Here is a 25572-nt window from a genome sequence, read left to right as displayed (position 1 = left end):
GTTTTTCAAGACTGAGGCTTGAAAGAGAACAGCACAGTGGGACCCCTCCTTTGACTCTTTTCCTTGAACATAAGCCTGGTTGACCAATGTGTTCTGATTTCTCACTACATTTGTTTAGTCGCTTTGGTGTCATACACAGACACCCAGCTCTTGACCCAATGAGATCCGTGTAACTCGGTCCCTTTCCTGTCCCCCTCTCTGATTCCCTCCCCTCTCCCACATCTATTGTGTTCCGAGTGTTCATTGGTCTCACACTTCCAGATGTCTAATCCAGAGGAAATAAATCAAAATCCATCCTAGCACTTCTGGTAGGAATTGTTTCCTGCCCTACACCACCCAACAGTACGTTAAACTGTTGCCGAAACTCAGCCACCGACCACGGGTGCTGAATAGAAACATGGAGACAGAGTTTGGGGTGAAGGAGAAAAAAATAGCTTTATTGCTTTGCCAGGCAAAGGACGCTCCGGCAGGCTAATGCCCTAAAGACCGTACCCTCCCTTGAGAGAGATTAGGAAGTGGTTTTATAGTTTGGGCGTAGAAAATAGGGCCCCAGCTAAGGATCAGGGTAGATGCACGCTTTCATTCTTCTTCTAAATTGGCATTTAGTGGCCCCAGGACTGGTTCTGGTGGTCCTCCTTGTTGGCTCTGGTTTTAGTTCTGCAGAAGAACTCAAAGATACTGCTACATATAATCCTAAAAGAGGAACCAGGACCCTGCCCCAAGGCTGCACCATCTTGACTGCTCCTCCCTGGTCTCAGCATCCCCTCCCTTTCCTGATCAGCAACTGTTTGAACCTGCCCTTTGGATCTCCGGGAAGGTTGTGGAGGCTGAAGCTTATTCCCTAAAAGCAAGAAATGGGGGACACAGAAAGGCTTGTGCCCAGGAGCCCCACAGAGCCCTGCTTGGTTTCAAAATTAAAATAAAATTAAAAATCTATCTATCTCTCTAATCTCCTTGGAGAAAATCCTGCTGAAATAATTCCTCATGGTTGACTGTAAGAGCCCGTATCCTGGGTTTGCCAGATGTCCCTGGCTTCCTCTAGGTCCACCATGCCACCTTCTGACTGTGTTTGACCTTTGTAGGAAGCTGAATGTAGCCAGTGGCTCGTGGAGACACCAGGACGAGGGGAAGATGGACACACTCAGGGATATGAAATCTGATATTTCATGGAACGGAGAACCACCACTTGATTTCATATTCTCCTCGGTTTCCTGTACTGTTTAATTTTGTTTCAAATGAAGAAATTAGTGTTACACCCATGTTTGGGGACAAGCCAAGTTACATGACTTCACATCTCCTTCGGAGCTGGACTGGATTACATAACTTCTGAACTTGTTTGCTCCCAGCACCCTGGAATTTGGGATTTTCTATAGGAATCAGCTTGGAGACTCAGGCCTAAGGAGTGTGTATTCATCTCTAGGGCGGACAGACCTTTATGATGTCACCTGAGTCACACATCTGTGTGCTTCCAGGTGCCCTGGTATCTCCTGGAGAGAAGAACCCCCCTTTGAGGGAAGAGCCTGAGAAATTATGCAGGGCGTTTTCTTGACCACTGATCTCTGGACGTGCTGTTTAATTATGTCTGTCCTCTTAGGCTGAACGATTTTCCTAGTTTTGAACACACAGCACCGTCTCCCTTGGTACATTCTGTTCCTTTTATTAGGTCTCTGCCCAATGACAGGAACACATGCACCTCTTCTCCAAAGAGCCATTACTTGCTGAAATAAAGAAACACACTACAAAGCATTTCAGTGAAATAAAGACAGAGTCACAGTCAGGGGGTGGGCGTGGGGGACCCAGGGCAGTGCTTTTCTTTAAAAAAGGTAAGTGAAGAGCATTCCTTTTGCAAGTTCAGGTAAAGTTATTCATATCCATTGATATAACTGCCTAATATTTATATTAACCATGTTCCAATCTCACAGGATGTTTCAAAAGAGGTATAAAAATAATGCCTCTATTGATTCTGACCCAGAATGTCAGTAAAACTAACATCTTTTTTCCCTTTTGTTCAGCACATAAGAGGTGATTTACTCGATTATCAATAGAGATGGGATCTAGTTTTTGCTAGAATTACAAGGGGACTGTCTGATAGAAAAAAAATTGGCATGTGTTAGCTTAAAGCCCAGAGGCCCGTTTGCAGTGAAGCTCTTAAGGCTCAAAACGTCCCAGCTTCTCACTTTTATGAGCCCTTTCAAAGACTCTGAGTCTAACTTTGTAATTTTTTTTTTTTTTTTTTTTTTTTTTTTGTCTTTTTGACTTTTCTAGGGCCGCACCTGTGGCATATGGAGGTTCCCAGGTTAGGGGTCGAATCGGAGCTGTAGCCACCGGCCTACACCACAGCCACAGCCATGCCAGACAGAGCCATGTCTGTGACCTATACCACAGCTCACGGCAACGCGGATCCTTAACCCACTGAGTGAGGCCAAGGATCGAACCCACAACCTCATGGTTCCTCATCAGATTCACTAACCACTGCATCACGAGGGGAACTCCTGTATTTGTTATTTTGATGTTAAAAAAAAAAACAACCCTCCCTTATGTAAGCTTCCTGAACACAAAGCCTGGATCCACCCTTCTAGGACTTGTTGATAAAGGGAGCACAGCTTATCGCCAGATAGAAAAGTAGTGTCTTCTCAAGACCAGTGACTCAAAGGAGCACAGTAAGTATTCTGGCTTTTTCCTTCCCTTCAACACAGTATGGACAGAAGATATTGGTACCATGGGCCAACTACCCTAGAAATGGACTGGCTTGTCTCAGTAGTGCTTGGCTGATAGGTAACCATTAATTTTATGAAGAGCTTTGCATTTGATATTCACATTTTCATGGCCACACCTGTCAACCAGCTCCAACTATGAGGCTGATCCCTAGTGAATTGGCAACATTCAACAAACTATGACCTACAAAAACAGTGTCATAAGCTTTGATGTGGTATTGTCCCATCATAGGTTAATTACAGAAACAAAAGCTGGCAAGACAGCCTATGGGAATAGCTGAGGCTTTAAACAGAGCTGCTTTCAAATTCTACACCAGAGCTGTCTAAGTGAGATAAAAAGAACTTCTGGTTCCACATCTAAGGAGTTTAGGGGTCGCCACTCTGTCCTAACAACTAGTAAAAAGCTGAACAGACAAATAAATAAATAATCGGCCAATCTTCAGGGATTCATAAGATAGAGGAGGACAAAGGATCAACCACGGTCCCCAAGATTGGAGAGACAGGTAGGAAAAGAGTCATCACTGCTTACTGGAGCAGAGACGCACAAGCAGAAACCACTGCAAGAACCGGTACTGGGGTAGGAAAACCTAAATGGTAATGGGTGGACTGCCGGAAGCTCCCTGTGGACAGCTCCACCAGAGTCCTACAGTAAATACCAGAGAAAAATCTAGTCCTTCCTGTAGGAGGAGGGGGGCAAAGGAACTATTATGAAATACATCTGAGCACAGCCCTCCAGAGAAACTAGTTAACCAGAGGCTAACTTGCTGGAGGATTATCAGAGGCTAACTGCTGACAATGAGGAAGAGAGATACCCAATTCCAGCCCACTCTAGCTATTCCACCCCAACGAATGGAGGAGAAAAACCGAGCCACTCTTGCAAAGTTCACAGTCCAGAGGCAGAGGCTCGCTAAAAGACTGAGACCTGGATTTCCAGGGGTGGCTCAGCAGTAATGAACCTGACTGGTATCAGTGAAGATGGATGTACAATTTCTGGCCTCGCTCAGTGGGTCAGGGATCCAGTCTTGCTGTGAGCCGTGGTGTAGGTAGCAGATGAAACTCAGATCTGGTGTTGCTATGGCTGAGATGTAGGTGGCCCTGGCATAGGCTGGCAGCTGCAGCTCCAAGTCGACCCCTAGCCTGGGTACTTACATATGTCGAGGGTGCAGCTCCAAAAGACCAAAAAAAAAAAAGGACTGAGACCCAATCATAGACCTATGGAGAATGCTTCCACCTCCCCTCTCACCCCCATGTTACTAAGGCCTATTTATAATAGTTGCTTTTACCCAGCACATCATGTCCAGCTATCAAAAAAAGAAAAAATTACAAGGCCTACCATAAGGCATTTGAAGAGACAGAGCAAGAAGCATCAGAACCAGGCATGGCTGGGATACTGGAATTACCAGACCTGGCATTTAAAGCAACTATGATGAATACGTTAAGGGCTCTAGCAGATAAAATAGACTGCATGCAAGGACAGATGGGCAATGTAACCTGAGAGAGAGACATTCTAAGCAAGAACTGAAAAGAAATGCTAGAGAAACAGAACACAAGATATGAATGAGAGCCCCAGATGGAATTTTAAATTTTCCAGTAATTGTACTAAACAAGTATAAAGAAACAGGTGAAATGATTTCGATAATATACTTTATTTAATGCCATATATCCAAAGTAATATTATTTAGACATGTAATCAATATAAAAAAGTAATGAGACATTTTTATATTCTTTTTTGTACTAAGTCTTCAAAATCTGCTGGGTATGTTACACTTTGGAATATCTCAGTTCAGAGTCGCCATATTTCAATTGCTTGAAAGCCCCGCATGGCGAGTAGCTGGTGTATTGGAGTTCTGGTCCCTCCTCTCACAAACCAGGTGATCTCGGATATGTAATTTAATCATTCTGAGTCTGCTCACTTCCATGTAAAATAGAGTTCTAGCAAAAAGAAAAGAAAAGAAAAGAAAGAAAGAAAGAAAGAAAGAAAGAAAGAAAGAAAGAAAGAAAGATCCCTCCATCATAGGGTAAAACGTGAAGTTAGGTGGGTTAACAGAGAACAGTACCTGCTGTGAATGCTCAGTAAACCGAGGTTCTTGTCACCATCGTCAGGAGAAGGGGCTTTCAATGAGCCACCTGGTCTCTGTTACTTCGAACTTCAGTTGGTGGCCTTAAGCCAAGCTTCCCCCAAACATTTCCCCATGGTTTGAAACCATTTCGGGTCAGTCATGTAACCAAAAGGCTAACAAATGGAGCGACAGAATATTCTCGGGAATAACGGATGGCTTGATTCATTTACAAGACTAGGGTCTGGAAGGTGTCCACATTCAATTTCAAGACGAAGAAGTGTGGTCCCGGGTTGCAGTTTGAATGCACATGGCAAAGCTCCTCGCAACAGGACAGAGAAGCCGAACACAGCGCAGGTGGGAAGTATTGTTAAGACTACAGTTTACTGATCACCGTGGGCCAAACACCTAAGTATTTTTCATAGGTTCATTACTGAACAATAACAAGGGCACGAAACTAAACACGTAAAGCTCTATAAAGCAGGTAGTTTCATCCATTTTTATTTTACTTTAGGTCACGCCCACAGCATGCAGAAGTTCCCGGCCCTGGGATCGAACCTGAGCCACAGCAGTGAAGCCACTCCCTAACTGCTAGGCCACCGGGTAGCACTCTCATTTTAAAGCTAAGGAAACAGAGGCTCAGAGTGCCTAACAAATTTGTCAAGGTTGATACAGCTCTTAGGTGACTTTTTGTTACCCTACGCTCCTCTCCTGTCCTCATGTCAAATAAAGACCACGGGGGCTGGAGTGAGAGGCTTGGTCCTGGCCCTCTGCAGAGAAGCACAGACTAACGGCTTGAACGTGAAACACCTCCTCTACCTGGGACTCAAATGTAAAAGACAAAACTCAGATGGTAGAAGCAAGGAACCGTTTTCTATTCTACCTAGATGCCCGAATGGCTGCTGCGTTTCTATGGGCTGTTTAGACCACAGGCACAAACTCGTTCTTTCATTAGATAAAGCAAGACAACTAGACTGAGCCACAACTACTTTTTATTTTTAAAAGTTCTAGGTATCAAGAGACTGGCAACATGCTTGCAAAGTCTGGTCCTGTAGAGGGAACAGCCAAGCAAAGTTTGCAGGAATAGGGGTTTTTTGGTGCAGCGCTCCAGGAGAAATAGAGAAGCAGCTGCTTGCAAAGACCAACCCCAAAGAGCACGTGGCTCTTGTTCTCTCTGGCTGGCTCAGCCACTATCCAAGTTATGGGGCTAGTGGGGATACTCTCTTAGACCAGTTCTTTTGGCCTTGGGGTTGGCAGAACATCGGACCGGAAAGCCAAAGGCTGGATCAAACATCTCTCTGCATTTTTTTTTCTGGTAGACAGTCAAGCTGGATGGAAACTCATTCTCAAACAATTACCAAATCGCCATAAACAAGGGAATAAAAAAGATTGCATGGGGCTTTCTTCAGGCCTTGACAGATACATCCTGGCCTCGGGGTGACAAGGCCTGACATCTCTGGAGTGAATCTCTTGAGAAAACAAACAAACAAACAAAAAAACCCAAAAAACACAGCCTCCAAGATGGTAGGACTTTGCTAGCCTGAGATCACGCTCCTGGCAGCAGAAGTGTTCTCTGTCTTCCACGATGATACCAGGACAGGAAAAACACATCCACGTAGAATTGAAATAATTTATTTACCACTAGAGCACCACAAAAACAGACATACATCGTGTTAAAATACAGCGAAATCGGTCATCAAAATACAAAACAGCTATTCTTAGGTTCCATTTTTCAAAAAAAAAAAAAAAAAAAGTCATGCCAACCATAAAATTGTACTGCTGTTTAACACATAAAAACCGAGGCCCCACCCCACCCGCATACTAACATTTTCCCCTATTCCCTCCCATTTCCCTCCCCTCCCAAGGCAATATTTACTTATGGGAAATAAAGACCTTCTAGAACCCCCAAACTAAAAAAAAAAAAAAAAAAAAAAGATTCAAGAGATCTTAAAATAGAGCATTTAAAATATTATCAGTGCATTCATGAGGAAAGACAAAATAATACAAAACAAAATGTCATTCTATCTGAGAGGAAAATACGGCAGAAATAAAAGTGATTTACATAGAATTCAGAGAAAAGTGGAAGAGGAAAAAAAAAAAAGTCAACACACTCAAATCTGGGATTGGGTTACATCCAACCCAAGGGTCGTTTGTTATCCTGGCAACACATCTCTGGCTTTTCCAGTTTTCAAACAAATCCAATTTGTCACTTTAATTATGGACAGGAAATTTCAAAAAAAAAAAGAAGTCTACTTATCAAACAACTTCACTCTGCACTCACACTTCACTGTGCTGCTCTTTAGGTAAAACTGCAAATACTCCATTGTCTTAATGATTATTTTTTTTTAGCCTAAAGCTAAATAAGAGACAACTGACAAACGGACACATCCTACAAACCCTGACATAAGGTCACCTCCTCTACAAAAATATGGCCACCCATGTGTTTTTAACACCATCAATTCTAGCCTCTGATTTGATAACCCTCATTCAGAGGAAAGAGCTTTTTGATCATGGGAAAATTGGCCTTTGGCCTTTTCAACTTTCAAAGAACATCCATAAAAACCTTAACGTCAGTGAAATAAACTAAATGACTGATGCTGACCTGGGCTTTTTTCCTTCCTTAAAAACAAACAAACAAACAAAAAAAAAACAAAACCAACCAAAACGTACATCTTTCCATTTCCCCCAAACACTAAAAACTCCACTAGAGAAAAAGATGTTTCCAATGAACTGTCTGCTCTTTTGTAACAGTAGAATGCTGTGAAAATACTGATTAAACCAAGTGGGGGAACCTTTCTTAACCCCAGTCACCAGGGTGCTGAGTTCCAGTCAGATCCTTAAGCCCTTGCTAAAACTAAAACATTTCACCTCAATTATCTATATATCTATAATCCCCAATTTTCCTAAAAGAGAAGATGGTTATTGTCTCAACTGATTAGTAATGATGCTTAGAAGATGAAGGAAAACTACCTCTTTTTATAAAAGAAAAAAAAAACAACACCAAGTGTGGACTCAGGTAGCTTATGTCATAATAATGGACATTGCAAAAGCGCAAGTGGAGAAAACACCATGGAACATGTATTTGTAGTGCAAGTCGAAATATAGGGGCTTTGCTCAAAAGTACTGGCCAGCTAAAGGAAACACACAGTTCTGAGCAATCATTAAAAAGAGCCCAAATTTAAGCCCATTCTAAATCAGAGTTGACATTAGTAGAGAACATTCAAAATATGGTAAAAATTTACACATTACACATAAAGTAGTTCATGTTTTGATTTAATAGTTTTCCAAAGAGATCTGCAGATGTGTTTCCAATTAGACTGGCTTCTAGACCCATCTACTGTAATAATATAGGTATGGTTACATACACAGAAAAGGAGGAAAACCTAGAGCAGAGCTAGTCAGCCGTACTTTAAGGTCTGAAGTTTGGCCAGTACAAAACGTATCAAGATATTTCAACATTTCACTGGTTTACTAAACTGACAAGGAACCATTTACAATTAAAAAGAAAAAAAAAATCTTACAGACTTATTCTGACTGAACGTTTCCTTTATTAACAGGCTTTTCAGTTTTGAACCTTACAAGAAGCTTCCTCGGGCAGCTGGTACATAGCGTGTGTTTGCAGGCTCTTTCTCTGAATGCAGACTTGCATGGTCATATAATATCTCCCTTGCATTTTTCATCTCGTTCATATGACCTCTTTTTCTTTTTTTTTTCTTTTTTTTTCTTTTTTCTGGCTCGATTGAGTTCAAGTTCCTTAAGCCATCCATGAGTTTCTGGCAAAGTATTTGGTCTCCACTTTATACACCTGTTTTATTTTCCAAGGGCAATGAAATGTTCATTATATAGTAACACACAATAAATAACTCACTGTTAACTCTAAGAATCAGAAGGGTGCCCACTGCATAGCGATAAAGAAAGATCAAGTGAGGCGTGGGATAAAAACGGTATGTACAGCAACTCCACTTAACGGGATTTTCCTGTTTTGTTTTGTTTTTTTCTTTCACATAATTAACACTAACAAATTCTTCCAGTGTTTATTTTTTTTTCTTAAAAAAAAAAAAAAAAAGGTTTTGCTTCTTGTCTCTTTCACTTACAGAGCAGGTAAAGTATAGAATAAAGCCTTCAACTTTGTTGGTTGGTTTGTTTTGTGCCAGACGCCGGTTTGAACAAACAGAATGCAAACTTCCCAAGTGTTTGAACTAGTACCGCTTTTTCAAAATAAAAAAAATTTTTAACACGGATGAAGCAAGGCTTTCTTGTATTTTCTTGTTACACATGTTGCCACTGCCGTCGCCATCATCAACATCATCATCGTGTGATTATCGGCTTGTCACTTGTCCAAGGATCTTAGCTGCATTTGCAAGACTTGACGATCATGTTAGAAAGCTGCTCGATCTTGGGCGTTTTGCCGATGTAGTAGAGGATAGTGAGCGGTTCTAAATCCTGGGACACGCAGCAAGGGGAAGCAGAAGCTTCTGGGTTTATGGTGTTATATAAGCTGAGAACCTGAAAGGACATAGGAGAAGAAAGAAAACATAGGAGAAGACCAAAAAAAAAAAAAAAAAAAGGAGGCCATGATTTTTTTTTTAAAGTACCATCCCATGGTGTTATCTGATCAGTCCCGACACTGGGTAGGCAATCTAGGCATCTACCTCTATGACTCCCGAATTCATCATTTTCCCACAGAATCCTTTTCGCATGCATTGTCACTAGATCATTCTGTAAACGTCAGATTGGATGAAATGGTCCATTCAACAGATTTTAGAGCTTTTCCAATGAGTCTTGACTTTGGTCACTGTTTGCTGCACCTGCTTCCCAGGCCCTCAGTAAATTTGGTCCAAGTACCAAACTTGGCATTTGGTCTCATGTCTACACTTCTTTGTACCCGAAGTTGTTTCCTGAGCAGCTGTTTTCAATTCCCACCTGGGTTAAGAGTTCCCTTGAGGTCAGGGACTCTAGACATCTCTCTCTCTCTCTCTTTCTCTCTCTCTTTTTTTAAATCATATAGCCCTGGTAACTCTTCTCTGGACAAAATAAGACTTATGTGCTGGGGGCAGAAATGGATCCAGGCATAGGCAGAACAACATATTTTGCTGAAACTCTCACTGGGGCCGGGCTTTCATCCACCCTTAGTTAGAGCAAAAGACACCTTTCTGCAGGGTGAAATCTTTCTACGCTAAGTGTCTTCTCAGGCCAATTTAATGTCACCTATATTTTCCTTCAAAAGAAAAAAAGGTAGAAGTATTTTCATGGGTCATTCCTTTCTAAATCTAATCACACCCCAGGAGCAATCTCTATTCTTAATTATTTACTTTGTTACATTTTGCTTAAAACAACAGCAACAACAATAATAGTAATAGTATAATCAACCCTCCGTTTAGCTTTTTCCATGTGGCAAATGGTAGTGGCTAAGTTAGAGCAGATAGCCAGTCTGAAAACAGAATGAAAAGAAGTTTCTACAGCTAATTCTGGGCTTTTAACCCCATCCTATGTCAAAGGCCTATGTGAGTTCCACCAATGGAAGGGTGGCGCTTCCCCAGTGATGATAAAGAGACTTTTCCGAGGATGCCGTCCATGCGTCAGTGACCTTTTCCTCGAGGTGCATGGCCATTTTTTCAGCCCGAGACAGAAGAGTTCTTCAGCCCAGCAACACTGACTACTTTATTAAGCTGCCTCTGGCTTTTTGGGTAACTGTCCAAACCACATATTTGTGACCATGATAGCTATCCTTCCTCTCTCCTTGAAAAACAAGCATGGTCTCAGCCTCCACACACTCCCTCTGTGTATCGGGGAGGAGAATTATGTTTCTCCTTGGCCACGGAGGCTCGCCCACATTACAGCTACTGTTGCCACAGCCCAGATGAGGCAGCTGGGGCCAGAGGGCTCAGACAAAGGCACAGGCATGAGCAAGTGTCCTTCACGTGGCCAGGCACACGTTCAGCCCGGAGGGCCAAAATCTCCAGGGAAGCAGCCGAAGGAAGGGGAGCCATACCTGTCCATGAAAAGTTTCGCATATGCTTAGCATCTACACGTAAACAGACGTCACGGTCCAGGAACCCAGGACTCTTCAGGTGAATGAAGGGGGAACTGTATCATACAGATTGTCGAAAAGAATTGATATCCCCCAAGCTCTGGAAACCAGCGGAATGCATTATGCGATCTTTTTGGCAGCAGATTCATTTTCCTACCCTGCAGTGAAGGCAAGGTTTCTAATGCTCCTTTAATAAGGAGATTTACAGAGGCCTAACCCCCATGTGGAGCCACATGTCAGGAATTCACCTCTTAAGACGGAATGAATGAAAGCCTGGTTATAAAATGGGGAGACCGCCTTCCAGCCTTCGGTCCGTCACCCACTGTTTGATCTGCGGCAAGTCGTCTACATGGTCTAGATTCCCATTTCTTTACCCAAAAATGGAAGGTTTGGACAAAGCGAGCTCAGACAGTCCTTCCCATCTCTAGAACCCTACATGACGAGGCACCAGGAAGAGGCCGATATTGGACAAACGTCGTTATTATGCAGAAAAAAATCGTTGCGAAGCTGGGCTGGGAACACATAGCATCCACGCCAGCACGTGCCTTCTGAACCAGCCTTCTCGCCTCCTCACTGAAGGAACTGAAAATACTCCGACTCTCCTTTCCTTTAGGTTACATTCAAAAAGACTCAGAGATACGGATTTTCAAATCCCTGTCACATGGCTTCAGCTTTATGTCCTTCGCCGCCACTCTCGAGTGTGACATTATTTTAAGGATAAGGTTTCATACAGACATTCCTTCTGACTGATGAGAAACTGAGGTTCAGAGAAATTAAATGATTTTAAAACTGTCACACACTGGTGTACCACACGGCCAAAGGGTCCGCTGAAGTCTTCAACGTGGCTTCTAGCATGAGTCCCTGATGGCAGGGATAACAGATCCCTGTTTTATTTTTTATTTTTTTGTTTTTACAGCCACACCACCAGCATATGGAAGTTCCCAGGCTAGGGGCTGTCTTAGAGCCACAGCTGCCAGCCTACACCACAGCCACGGCAACACAGGATCCAAGCCGCATCTGCGACCTATGGAACGAGGCCAGGTCTTGAACCTGCATCCTCAGGAATGCTGTGTCGGGTTCTTAACCTGCTGAGCCCCAGTGGGAACTCTCAGGTTCTTGTTTTAGATGGAGATCTGGGTAACTGCACATCTTGGGACATGACACAAAGTGCTATCTCCATCCTACCTACTTTGGCTTACAGCTGCTGAGACGACAAAACAAAAGAGACTCCCAAACCATCCTCAAGTTGCTTATAATCTAACTGAGAAGGCCAGACCTGCTGTCTGATTCATCAGCATTGCTCTTTTTTTTAAGGTCCACTCCTGCAGCATACTGAAGTTCCTGGACTAGGGGTCCAATCAGAGTGGCAGCTACTGGCCTACACCACAGTCACAGCAATGCTGGATCCAAGCTGCATCTACCACCTACACCACAGCTCACAGCAACACCGGATCCTTAACTCACTGAGCAAGGCCAGGGATTGAACCTTTATCCTCATGGATACCAGCCAGATTCTTAACCAGCTAAGCCACAGTGGGAACTCCCCAGTGTTGCTTTCTGAGTTTACCTATGGCCTACATTTTCCCCCTCATCATTCCAAAGGTTTTCTTTAGCACGCGTCCATGTGTGATGGCAAAAGGGCGCCAGGCTCTTTAGGATTCATTGGGAAATACTGTCAGCAGGTACATATTAGCAGGCCCAGCACAGAAGAGGTGAGTGAGCCCCATACTTACCCTGCTATGCTGGGTGTCAGAGCTCCACAGGTACGGGCACGCCCCGGCACAGAAGTTGGCATTGTACCCTTTAGGCTCATGTATCCATTTCCACCCAAGATCCCTCTTGAAATCAATGTAAAGTGGACGCAGGCAGCAATTATCCTGCACATTTCTGATAAAAGAAAGAGCAGTGGAGATTTTAAAGCTCATGTCCGCCCTCTGCCCCTCATCCCAAACCAGAAAAATGACTCATTCATTTATTCAACAAATATCTATGAGCCAATGCCAGGGGCCAGGTGGTGACGGGTGTACTGCCCTCTCAAGTGGCATTCCTGATGGGGTGTATGGGGATTCGCAGGACTGCGTTCCCTGAGGAGTTCTGCTCCTTGACCCCCTTGTCTGTGACCTTGAAAACCAAACCCTTCTCTTGAATGAGGAGAGGTAAGCCTAGAGGTGGGGAGACCAAGCCCCTCCCAACCAGCACTGCCTGGTTTGGCCACCCAGCCCCTACCGCCTTTTCAAACACAAAACGGATGAAGCACAACAGCTATTCAGAGAACTATCTAAGGCATTTTCTTCTGAGACTAAATCCTTTATTTCATTTCCTGTTCCTTGATCTAGGAATGAAGCCGAGATCAAGAAACACAGAGTTTTGCTTAGAGCAACCAGCAGCTCTGGCAACCAAAAAAAAACACCCAGTGCCTTGTGAGCACTTTGTCAGGGGGGACCCCGCACTGCCCCACAGCTCGAGACATAAAGAAAGAGCCCCCCCCTTGCAAGGCTCCATAAGAACCTTCACCCTCGCCCTCCCAAGCTCGCGTGGGGCCGGGAAATAAACCCCGCTGTCCTGGCGCCCTCACACGCTGCAGCAGAAGCCGAGGCAAGTAGGGGTCTGCTATCTCTGTCCCCGCTGTGACCGTGAAGGCCACCATGGGTCCTCTGAGGGGGGCTCAGGCTCCTGCAGATGCTGAGGCTCCAAACAAGGGAGCCACCATCTTGCACCTCGGGGAAACTCATTTTTGCTTGGGGTCAGGGGTCAGGTGTGGGGGTGGGCAGACACCTCCTTTTCTCCTTCAGCTTTGAAATGCTTCATTCAGGAGGATTTGGGGGGAAAAATCCAGGGGGCCTGTTGTCTCCCTTCATGGCTGGTTCACGGCTAATGAAGCCACAACCACACCACAGATACAACTGTTTTAAGCCTCCGGGAAGCGCGATGTTATGAAATGACAATGGCTCTACATTTTGATTCCTGCCTTTAAGCGATGAGAACAGTTCAAGTCAATTTTGCCTTTTTTTTTTTTTTTTTTTTTGTCTTTTGTCTTTTGAGGGCCGTACCCACGGCACATGGAGGTTCCCAGGCTAGGGGCCCAATCGGAGCTGTAGCTGCCAGCCTACGTCACAGCCACAGCAACGCCAGATCCTTAACCCGCTGAGCGAGGCCAGGGATCGAACCCGCAACCTCATGGTTCCTAGTTGGATTCGTTAACCACTGAGCCACGACGGGAACTTCCACAGTTCAAGTCAATTTTTTTTTTTTTTTTTTTTTTGGTCAAAGAAAGAGGGAAGGCAGTACAAGACGTAACAGACACAATTACTTCCTTGGATTTGGATTTCTTTTACCTAAAGCAATAGGCTGCATCCAAAGCACGCTTCTTCCGCCGGTTGGACTGTTGTGACTCAAGTCTGTAGGAGGGCAACAACATTAGCAGGAGATGTGGGGTCTTCCCACTGTTTTTTTTCCTAGTGGACTTTATAGTTTTCTGATCACCACTGGTATATGTGGAGGTGCCATCAATACCTTGAAAAAATGCATTTGGGTAATAAATATTTAGCTTTACCTTCATCAAATAGAATCAGCCATAGTTTTTTTTTTTTTTTTTTTTTTTTTTTTCTTTTATCGTCACCAATAGCAGCGACGACCACCACAGCAGCAGCAGCTGGTTAGGGTCGTGCCCCACGGGAAGGGCTGGGACCAAGTGCAGGTGACAGCGAGCTTCTAAATGGGGCCCTTGTCAGAAGGCAGTTCGGTGTGGAAGGCAGGGCTGGTCGGGTATGTAAGTCACTACAGAAGAAGTCTCTGACCTCTAGTCCAAGGGCAACCGAAGGCAGGTTATTTGAGTCCATCCTTGGTTTAGGCTGTGCTCAGCCCCTCGACGACTCAACACCCGGCCATAGGACGGGCCTTGACCCCCTGCCGGTTCGCCCTGATTCTAGGACTGCTCAACTCAAAAGGCTTTCCTAATGAACGTGAACTGAGACTTCCACTCAACAGCAGGGACTGAGGTTCAAGTGACACAGAACGCACCCCGACCTAATGCTATTTGGGGAAGAAAGGGCTTTTTCATTGCTTTTATGGCATCCTCAACACTTCCCTGATTCCATCTGAGGTGGAGAAACTCGAGCTCCCCAAAGTAGGCTCAGGAGCCTGCCAGTTTAAGCATTTAGTCTCCACACTCTGGACAATCAGGCCGAGGTCAGAGAGGGAAGAGACCTCTAGGCCACGGGAGTATTTTTCCAAGAGCAAGAGCCCCTGGGGCCTTCTGCAGGGGACGGAGGTTCCAAGTGGGTTGAGCCCGGGAAGCGCAATCAGCTCGCTAAGCTGGGGGTTCAGAGCCAGCGCTGCACCAGCAAATGGTGACACCCCCTCCCCGCCCCCCACCTCCATCATCCAATGACTTGTCATCTGACACAGGAGGTGACTCCTGGCATCTCCTCGTTCTCCTTGACTTTTGCCTCATTCACTAAGAGGTGAGCAAAAAGGTGGGGTAAACCCAGTCATGTGCTTCTAAACAGTTAGGGAGTCTGAGAAGGGAGTCCCTTGGAAACCTAGAGTGCCCACTCCAACAGGTGGCGTCTACCCACACAGGCAGGCTGTGGGGGAGGGGTTGCCCTCCTGTGACATACAGTTGTGGGGTCCTGACGTTGGGTTTGGAGGGTGATCAATGAATGCCCTTGAAGGCACGTGATCTCCTTCTTCTCGAACATGAGCGTGGGGGAGGGGTGGGATCGTGCCTTGCTTAAATGAAGAAGAAAGGGCTTCACAGGCTCTTTAAGGGTCTGAAGGTTGGGAGTCTGTCATTAGGACTTGGGAGTCATCACTGGACACCCAACACTACAAACCGGGAACCAACCCCTTTCTTCCAGTCCTTTCTGCCTTCCAATATCTTTCCCCAACCGTATCTTTGCCCAAACAAATGAAACGCCCCCCCCCCCGCCCGCCTCCCCCAGCAAGCCGCCCTCACCTCCCAGTAGCCCCCTTCCCTCCCTGCACCGCGCAGGACCACGTTTCAGTTACCTGCAAATCGCGCTTCTAGTTCCTCACTTTTATTGGGGATGATGTAATTGTTGGACGGTACAAAGGTGCAGCAGGGACAGTGTAAGCTTATCTTAAATCCCAGGTTCCTGTCTGGAAAACATCAAGTCACGGAGGTCATTTGTCTGCGCCTCTCATCCCCCTACGTCTGCAGTCAAGGTGCAATAAGGGAGGATCCGGGGACATTTAAGTGGGAAACAGGGCGTGGTCACCTTTATGGTGGAGCCATTCGTGAACCGCGTCCGTTACGTCGAAGGAGAGCCATTCGCCTTCTGCTCTCGTTTTCACGACTTTGCTGTCGATGTAGCGCTGGGTTGGAGACGTTAAATCTTTGGATTTGAGAATCTAGAGGAGGAGAGGGTGAGAGAGCTCAGGTGGCACGTGGACAGAGGACTCAACCAAAACCACTACCAGTACTGCAATTCATTTCCGAAATTTAGTCCCAGCCCAGTCTCTCCGGGTATTGCCATCTCAACGGCATGGCTGCCTGCACACAAAACATAACAGCAGGCCATTTGCCGTGAAAAACTGAGCCACTAAATCAATTGTGTGTTAGGATAAAGGTGGCAGGAACCAGAAAGCCGAGTGTCTAAAAAAAAGGGGGGGGGGACAGGAATTATTTTCCGTTGCTGACACGAGCTTTGCAAGATTTCAGCCACAAATCCTACCTATGAAGCTAATGGTTTTGTCGTTCCGCCTGTTTCATGTGGGGAGCCGGGATGAGAGAAGAGACAGGTGGATGGGTCCAGTTTAAAGGGCTCGTGCTCACCCCTGGAAGGATCTGAATGATAATCTTCGTCTCATGAGCCTGGGAAGAATTCCGAGGTGGCTTAGAAGGTTATGAACACGACTAGTATCCATGAGGACTGGGGTTCGATCCCTGGCCTCGCTCAGTGGGTTAAGGATCCCTAGCCTGGGAACTTCCACATGCCACAAGTGTGGCCCTAGAAAGGGATGGGGGAAGCAGAGAACTAACCCTAGTTCCCTACATTGACTGACATTAAAATCTGCGGCAGGTCTCAGTCTCTTGCTGGGATTTTTGCTCTCCCTGTGACTTGTTAGGATTTACAGCGCTCTTGGGTATCCCGCAGACTAAGAACAAATGTGGGCAGGAGCAGTCTGGAACCACGTGGAAAGAGAGCCTGGAAGGAAATCAGCCTGAATGTGGCGAGTTTGGAAGGATGCATTTATTTCAAATAAGTTAAGAGCCACTGCTGTTATGTTCTTGGGTTTCTATAGGCAGCGAGCATTTTAGGGGTTTTTTCCCCTTTAATTCTGTCTTTAAATGATGATGTTTTATGCAGCAGTCAAACCACGATCCTAACTCTCCAAGAACTATATTAAGTCCCGACCCAAACCCCAGATCCTGCCTTTTCTCAGTCTTCCGGGCTCCAGCCCTGGCCCTTCATCCTCCCTTGCTGACCTTGAGTCTAACTGTGCTGTGGTCACTGAATATAGAGGTGTTGGGTCTTTCCAACAAGTTCATAAGTGTCCCCAGGACAGGGATCCTATCTTCACTTTGAGAACATTTCAAAGCAAAGCACTCAATTTAATCACTGTCTATTCAATGACTATTGGCGTCTCTAGAAGACTGACTTATTCTCCTTCAAACCATGGAAAATAAGCCTGCATATTCTTCCTGCTCATTTTAAAATGCCACCCCCCACTTTTTGGGGGGGACAGCCTACATCACAGCCACAGTAATGCGGGATCCAAGCTGAATGTACAACCTACATTACCGCTTGTGGCAACCCCAGATCCTTAACCCACTGAGCAGGGCCAGGGATCAAACCCAAATCCTCATGGATCCTAGTCAGGTTTCTTTCCACCAGGCCACAATGGGAACTCCAAAATACACCTTCTGTCCATGTGCGTACATTTTTTGTTTCAAGTAGTTCGACAACAAACACTTCCTAGATAGAGTATTTGCCATTACAGTAGACTTCTTTTTTCTGGATTAAATATAGACCAGCAAAAAGAAAAAAAATCACACAGTTGGACTTTGGGTGCCCTCATGAATTTTAGACAAATGCTACACAGCTGCCCCTGCCCCTGAGACCCAGCAAACCCCACTAAGTGAGGACAGTCTAGAGAGAAGCATGATGCTACCCTAGGCAAGAGATGCCCTTTGTGAATCAAAGGGAGAAAATAAACATGACACGAGGGCTGAGCACATGGGCTCTGAGCTTGGCACACATTATCTCATTTAATTTAACCTTGAAAACATTCCCACCAGGCAGATGAAGGAAACTGAACCTCAGAGAGGTTAAGTAACTTGCCCAAGGCCTCTCAGCAAGTGAGCGAATCAATGCAATTCCCAAGTCACTGTTCCCACTTCCAAGCTGGGTTTTTGAAGCCTAAAGAGTCTAAGGGTCAGAGCTGGATCGTGATTTACCCTCCCTCCCTTCCAGATGGCAGAACACACTCGAGGACAGAGGCACGTGTTTCTAGTAAGAGTATCATAAATGCTGGTTCAAGATGAAAATACAACACGTGGAATATATAGATGGTTAATGCCGACATAAACCTCTAATTTCCAAGACACGACTGAACAGTGGCCAATCCTCTGGAAACCAAACCTTGCTTTAAAAACACGCCCAGTTGGGCAAGTAAGATACCACTTATCCAATTCAGAATAAACAGGAGAATTAACCTAATGTTGGCTCTCCACGGTAAAACAATAGTTGAGAGGACTTTTTCAGGCATTTCCATCTGCCTCATTGGCGAAGAACTAGTAACATCCCCCAAATCCACTTCCCATCCCATTTCCAGGGGAAATGTCTTCCCCTAGCTGACTTCCTATAAGGATGCCTTATTTGCTTTACTCCTAATTGGCACAGGATATCTCATTCATCTTTATATCCCTAACTCAAAGAGACACTGTCTAGAACAAAGCATTGCGTTTATTGTTGAATTCATTACACAGGATGAATATAAATCAGATATCGAATGTCTACAATATCTCTGAGATACTCGTGCATTTAACTCATATCTTAAGATACCGTATATACCTAGGTGTCCATATATATGAAAGTGTACATATACATGTGTGCGTAGACATATGTGTGTGTGTACACTCACACACAGTCTTGCTAAAAACAGAATTTTTTTGAAAAGTCATCAGCACACTGACCAAATGGCAGGAAAAAATACCTACTGACAAGTCTGTGGAAATTCTTCATCTCATAGAGAAGAAGTAAATCTAGACTGCAAAGCAGATGGGGGGCAAATCTAGTAAATCTAGATTTCAAAGCAGATGGGGGGGCAAAGAGATTCTGAAATTTCTTTCTTTTAAAATCTTACTCGTGTGCAGTTCCCACTGTGGCTCAGTGGTAATGCATCCGACTCGTATCCATGAGGATGTGGGTTCAATCCCTGGCCTGGCTCAGTGAACTACGGATCCAGAGTTGCTGTGAGCTGTGGTGTGGGTCACAAACGTGGCTCAGATCTAGCATTGCTGTGGCGGTGGCGTAGGCCAGCAGCTGTAGCTCCGACTAGACCCTTCTGGCCTGAGAACCTCCATATGATGGGGGTGCGGCCCTAAAAAGAAAAAAAAAAAAAAGTCCTATGAGTAGATAAGAGCTTCCTCAGCCACAGAAACACCGGTAGATTCTGACCCTGGCAACTTCATCCCATTCTTGGGAGAAAGGTCCTTCGTGTCTTTGCACTGGTTCAGGAACGGGCCAACAGAAACCAGCCAAGAAAAGACAGCCAGGGAGCGAGAGGATTCTGAAGACCGAGAAGGGACTTTGGTCTGGCAGGGGTGTTGTCTTGGACTTTCGGGCCCAAGAGCTCTTAAACCCACTTGTTGCAATCTGACTCCGTCCTCTCTGATCCAGTCCTCAGTGGAAACAGGAGACAGCTGCTTTCCATCACTCGGAGAATATCCCTCGTATTCTCGGAGACTATTATTAAGTCCCCTCAGCATGCTCAGTCTCCCTTCTCTAGGCTAAATAAGCCCAGGTCCTTTAGCCCATGTTTAGAGGGGCAATTTCCCAAACCTTTAATCACTTGGGTTGCCAACAAGGATGGAAGATGCTAAATAAAAGCCATCCTCCTACAGCTTCACGGTTTCGTCTCAGAACTGCCTAGGAGAGCTTCTAATCACAGCTCAAAGTCTCGAATCTTAACTTGAAAGGCATGTTCTAAGAATAGGCACAGCCTCCCTAAACAGGGAACACTGGGCATCTCCATTATCACCCATGCGGTAAGGGAAGAAAAGCAACCTGCTGCTCTGATCCATTAGAACTTTCTTACATTCAAGAGCAGACACAAAAGTGACCGCACCGGCCAACTTCCATTCTGTTTTAGCCTCTGCTCTTCTCTCTCCCCAGCCTCCCCATGACAAGTGAATCGAATGTTAACAGTCACGGATGGGCAGCTGGTTTTTTTTTTTTTTTTTCTTCCTAGAGTCACTGTCGCTTCTAAATTCCTTTCTACATCCTAATATGACAAAGATAAATTAGTTGAATGGTAAAAGCTCTCTTAATTGGCCTCCATTTTACTGGCCAGATTAAGCAGTTGTCTTCATTTGTTCCATAGTCTGCATTAGCTGATGCCCACAGCACCCTGGGGCTCAGGGCTGGAAATGACTCTCTCATGGGTTCCGAGGGACTTCAGGTCTTACCAGTTGACTTGCATGCTTAGCAAGGAGCAACTGTATATGTTTTTAAATCTGTTTATGATCACTGGACTTGATACTGTAATTCAAGTTCAACAGTCTAGAAACTGATGGCATACAGGACCAAGCACCAAGCCGAATGCCTTAGGAAGTCTTCATAGACAATTGCTTAAAAAAAAAATTTTTTTTTTAACAGTTGGGGAGCTCCTGCTGTGGCACGGTGGGTTAAAGAATCTGACTGCAGCAGCTGGGGTCGCTGCAGAGGTGCAAGTTTGGTCACCAGCCCAGTGCCGTGGGTTCAAGGATCCAGCATCGCCGAAACTGCAATGCAGGTCACAGCTTCGGCTCAGATTCGATCCCTGACCCCGAAACTTCCATATGCTATGGATGCAGGCATTAAAAAAAAAAAAAAAACCCTCATCATGTACATTGTGTGTGATATATGTGTGTGTGTGTGCATAGTTTAAGTTAAAATATAAGGTTAGCCTCTCTCTCGCTCATGTTTTTATAATCCCCTGCTTTAAATGACTTTTTTCTTTAACTCGTCCTGATTGAATTAGAAGAGAGCTTCTAATATATTCAAAATGAGATTGAGCTGTCTCTTGCTTTGCTACCACCCACAGCGATGCTTGAATGGCACCTTCAGTACGTTATTGATATATACACATTATCTGTAATAGGTGTAAAATACCCACATGTCACCTCTGGCAAAGCTCTCATTCTTCCCCTGAATTACCAAACTCCCTACATAAAAGAATCCATTCATCTCTGCCACTGGAAACCAGCCAATCAGGGAGTGGAGTGAGGCAAAAGTCACTGATGTTACCCAATAGTTTAGGGGCAAAAAAAAAAAAAAAGAAAAGAAAAAAGTCTAGATGCAAAATTAGAGCCAGAGGAAATCTTAGTCTTAAAGGAATAATGCTATAAATCAGCTCAGGATTTGGCTTAGACCCCAAGGGCGACACCTCTTCTGCTCCTAGGAGACACTGCAAAGAGTTACTAGGAAGCATTGGGAATTCTATTTTTCTTTCCATATTCAGACACCACCAAGAGCTACCGAAGAACCAAGGGGTCCATTCAATCAGACGTCTAATGGAAAGAGAACTGTGTAACAAGAGTAGAGAAAAACTGACACCAGCTAACTAGTATGGGCCCATCTTGGCTTTTTAATGTACTTAAATGTTTAAATGTATTTCCAAGTTGAAAATGTTTGCCCCGAAGGGAGGAGGGGATGCCGAAGTAAACCCTTCACTCTGCTGGCTCTGAGGACCATTCTCCTCCATCTGCCCAACCTCAAGTCATGGACCAGCATCATAAAACCCTAATGCCAGAGATGGACGCAGGGACCATGTTTCCATCCAATGCAGTTCATGCTCTACCATCTCTGTCTTTGTCAGAAGACCGCTCATGACCGTGAACTTGCTACTTTTTGAGAAAGATCGTCCCACGCTGGGTCCCATGGCAGGTGGAACTTTTGTCTTTATCTTGGACTTAAAATTTCCATCAGCTAGGCTTCTTAGTCACAGTACCATGGCCTCATCTTCATGCCATGATTTTTGGCTTTTCGAATATGGAAACTTTTCCACATCTGTCCATCTTCACAAAACCCTGTAAGGTGGATATCATCGCCCTTATTATCTAACTACTCCAGCCAGAGGACAAGAAGCCTAGAGGACTCAGGTTGGTTACCAAAGCCCTGAAGGAAAAGCCCAGGCTAACATCTTATCCTGTGCGTACCAATGGATTGTCCAGCACTGCACAGATGTTGTTTTCTGGAACAAGATGTAAAATTCTATTTCTCCCCGATGTCAGCCCCTAATCACAGCAAGGGGCCTCCCTCAACTTCATCCTTCAAGACAAGGTCGGAGGTGCTTCTCCATTCTTGTCACTCCTCTTGTCAACGTCCCTCTTCACATCAGCTCTTCAACAGACTCCAGGCACAGCCTAGCAGAATGTGGCGAATCCACAGAATATGCCAAACATGGGGAGGCAGTGCCTCTTGCAGCCTTTGTTCTGGTCACTATTTTTAATGCAAACACTTTTTTTTTTCCTTTTTAGGGCTGCACCTGCAGCATATGGAGGTTCCCAGGCTAGGGGTTGAATGGGAGCTGCAACTGCCAGCCTATGCCACAGCCACAGCAACGTGGGATCTGAACTTCGTCTCTGACCTACACCACAGCTCACAGCAATGCCTGTAGCGTGTGGAAGTTCCTGGGCCAGGGATCAAGCCTGTGCCAAGGAGCAACCCAAGCTGCTGCCATGACAACACTGGATCTCTAACCTGCTGCATTACAAGAGAACTTCTATTTTCAGTTTGTTAAGGAAACTCCATACCATTTTCCACAGTGGTGGCACCACCTTCCATTGCCACCCACGGCGTAGGAGGGTTCCCTTTTCTCTATAGCGGCCCCAGTATTTGTAACCTGTAGACTTTTTGATGACGGCCATTTATTTAGACTTGTTGAGATGGTACAACACTGTCATACTGATTTGCATTTTCCTCTAATTATCAGAGATGTGAGCATCTTTTTACATGCACATGGCCGTCTTATGAGACCACTGGCCATAGAAAATTATAGGCCCACCCTACTTTGGTATAATCTTGTTTTAACTTAACTAATTACATCTGCAACAAGCCTATTTCCAAAGAAGGTCACATCCTGAGATGCTGAGGGTCAGCACTTCCACGTATGAGGGGACACGATTCAGCCCCTAACGGTAGGTGTTCATATATTACACGGGCTTTTGCGTATGTTCAGATGCGCCACCTGACTCTTCAGAGTAACAAAATATGCCCTTTCTTATTCTTCCACAGAGCCTTTTCCACCGCAGCTTACACAGTCCCTCCAGGGTAAATTTTTTCTTTTTTTTTAGGGCTGCACCTGTGACATATGGAAGTTCCCAGGCTAGGGATCGAATCAGAGCTGCAGCTGCCGGCGTACACCCCAGCCACAGCCATGACAGATCTGAGCCACGTCTGCAACCTACACCACAGCTCATGGCAATCCCAGATCCTTAACCCATGGAGCGAGGCTAGGGATCGAACCCACGTCCTCGTGGATACTGTTCTACTGTTCGGATCTGTTACTATTGAGCTATGACAGGAACTCCTCCATGGTAAATTATTATTGACTAATGGACTTCATTAGAAAGACATGTATGATCAATTGACAAGCCCCCGAACGGTCAGGCTTTTATAGGGATAAAAACTACTTTTCGGAAGGCTACACCTACATGAACATACACCGCACAGAGACTTCACAGACAGACAGACATCTGTATCCACACACCCATATTTCTTCCTATTTGTCTATCTTTCTACCCATCCATCCATCCATGATGACAAAGAATCATCAAAGTAAACAATTTCATACCCTATTTTACCCTTTCTCCTTAATATATTCCATTGTAAGAATGAAAATGAAGGAGAAAAAGCAAGAAAGTGGAATTTTAGAAATAAAAAGTGGCATCTTAGACTCAGAACCGGATCAATGGCTCCCCTTCCACTGAGTAGAAGCGCAGCTCTGACCCTGTTCACCTGCAGGCTCCCTGAACCACAATGGCTCACTCTGGGGCGTGAAACACACGACACACTGCACGCTTCTCCTTCGGAAGGTGCCTGACGGACCCAGCTCCCATCTTGGTTCTCCCGCCCCTGTGTCCTGTAATTGCCACAGTGCCTTTGGGACTGCGTCCATCCAGAAGGTTGTAAGGACTGTACCCCTCACACAAGCGTCCAGAGAGCCTGCATGCTCAACTGCTAAGGAGCACACATCAGCCTCAACACAAGACGCACGTAAGAACAGTCTCTTTAGAGCTCAGCCATCTATATTATTATGTGCCCATATTAACTCCCTTTACAGGACAAAGTAACGCACCTCCTTCGTTCCTATATTACACAGATCCCCGTGCAATTAGAATAACGTATAGCATCCAGAGGTCGTGAATGACCTTTATGGAAATGACACCAGCAAGCTACACACACACACACACACACACACACACACACACACACACACACGGAGGAAAGCCTTTCCTCTGTGATGACACCACCTCATAATTCCCTTCCTTTTTCTCCTCCTCCACATGCAGGCCTTTGTGCTGAAGGCACATGCGCATAAACAAGCAAATGCATCCTCCACAGGCCAGTCCTCTGTGTAAGCGGCAAGTCTCTGAGATGCCAAAGCTCACCTGCCTGCCCAGGACCATTGGATACAGGTCCCGTCGCGGCAGAGGGCACGATTCAACCAGACCGAGGTTATGGCCATGGGGCAGCAAAAGAGGTGTGTGCCCAGCAACAGGCAATGATGGAATCTGAAGGGAAAATGAACTCAAGACCACACAGCTCAGCCCTAGGGATGTGCATCATTACCTTTGGGGGGGAGGGGTCTCCCTGATAAATTGTCGCTCTCTCTGCAGCCACGTCTTCTGATTTTCTCATGGATCTCCCCTTCCCAGTCTGCTCGGACTGGACACGAACACACAAACAGGGAGAACACACTTTCAACCCCCCTTTCCTTCTTGCTAATAACATATGGAACCGGTACTGTAATTCAAGTCCCTGCTTCCATTATGCTGAGCGCTTTAATTTAGGGGGTGTGACTCTACCATAATGAGTCTAAAAAAATAAAGAACCTGGTTTTGCTACAGTGTTTATAGGCTACCCAAGAATATCAGTTTCAGTCGCTTATTCTATATGTGTATAGATTTTCTAACTTAGATGGTTATTATGCCTTAACCAAAGTAGCTCCGAATAAAAAACAGAAAATGGGTGGACAGCAACTTTCCTTCTTCCTGAATAGCTACATGGATATTTTGAAATCAAATCTAGCAGACTCTCAAAGACAAATGCATGAGGTTTCGCAAGTGTCCCCGCGGGATGGCACACACTTATTCTGCAACGTTCCTTGCACCTGACTGTGAAAGGATTCTTCAAAGTATTCAAAGACATGTACCGAGCATCCTCTGGGTACCAGTGCTGTTCAGGGAGTTTATTTCCAGATGTGGAGATGAAGATGCCGACAGAGACGATCACGTACAGCACGTGACCGCAGGTGGGAGAGAAACAGGGCAGGGAGTGTCGGGAAGAGGGACCTGGAGATGTCAGACCCAGGGACCAGG

At 45.2% G+C, this 25572-nt stretch overlaps 1 protein-coding gene across 6 annotated transcripts in view; it reads right to left on the bottom strand.

Annotated features, from left to right (window-relative positions):
• TGFB2 (transforming growth factor beta 2) overlaps nucleotides 1–25572 on the bottom strand; it is a 129172-nt gene that overhangs the window by 36663 nt on the left and 66937 nt on the right. For 3 of the 6 annotated variants that reach the window (XM_021064294.1, XM_021064297.1, XM_021064296.1), the window contains exons 3-6: nucleotides 16043–16175; nucleotides 15813–15923; nucleotides 14138–14315; nucleotides 12536–12689 (exon numbers count right to left, since the gene is read on the bottom strand). In XM_021064294.1, coding sequence (XP_020919953.1) covers nucleotides 12536–12689; nucleotides 14138–14315; nucleotides 15813–15923; nucleotides 16043–16175 — 576 coding nt within the window. Of the gene's footprint in view, nucleotides 1–6387; nucleotides 9278–12535; nucleotides 12690–14137; nucleotides 14316–15812; nucleotides 15924–16042; nucleotides 16176–25572 lie in introns of those variants that run through there. The other 3 variants (XM_021064295.1, XM_021064293.1, XM_021064298.1) reach the window with 2 other exon arrangements.

This window comes from Sus scrofa, chromosome 10, assembly GCF_000003025.6.
Source record: "Sus scrofa isolate TJ Tabasco breed Duroc chromosome 10, Sscrofa11.1, whole genome shotgun sequence".
Taxonomy (NCBI): Eukaryota; Metazoa; Chordata; class Mammalia; order Artiodactyla; family Suidae; genus Sus; species Sus scrofa.
This window is presented reverse-complemented; position numbering and strand designations above follow the sequence as displayed.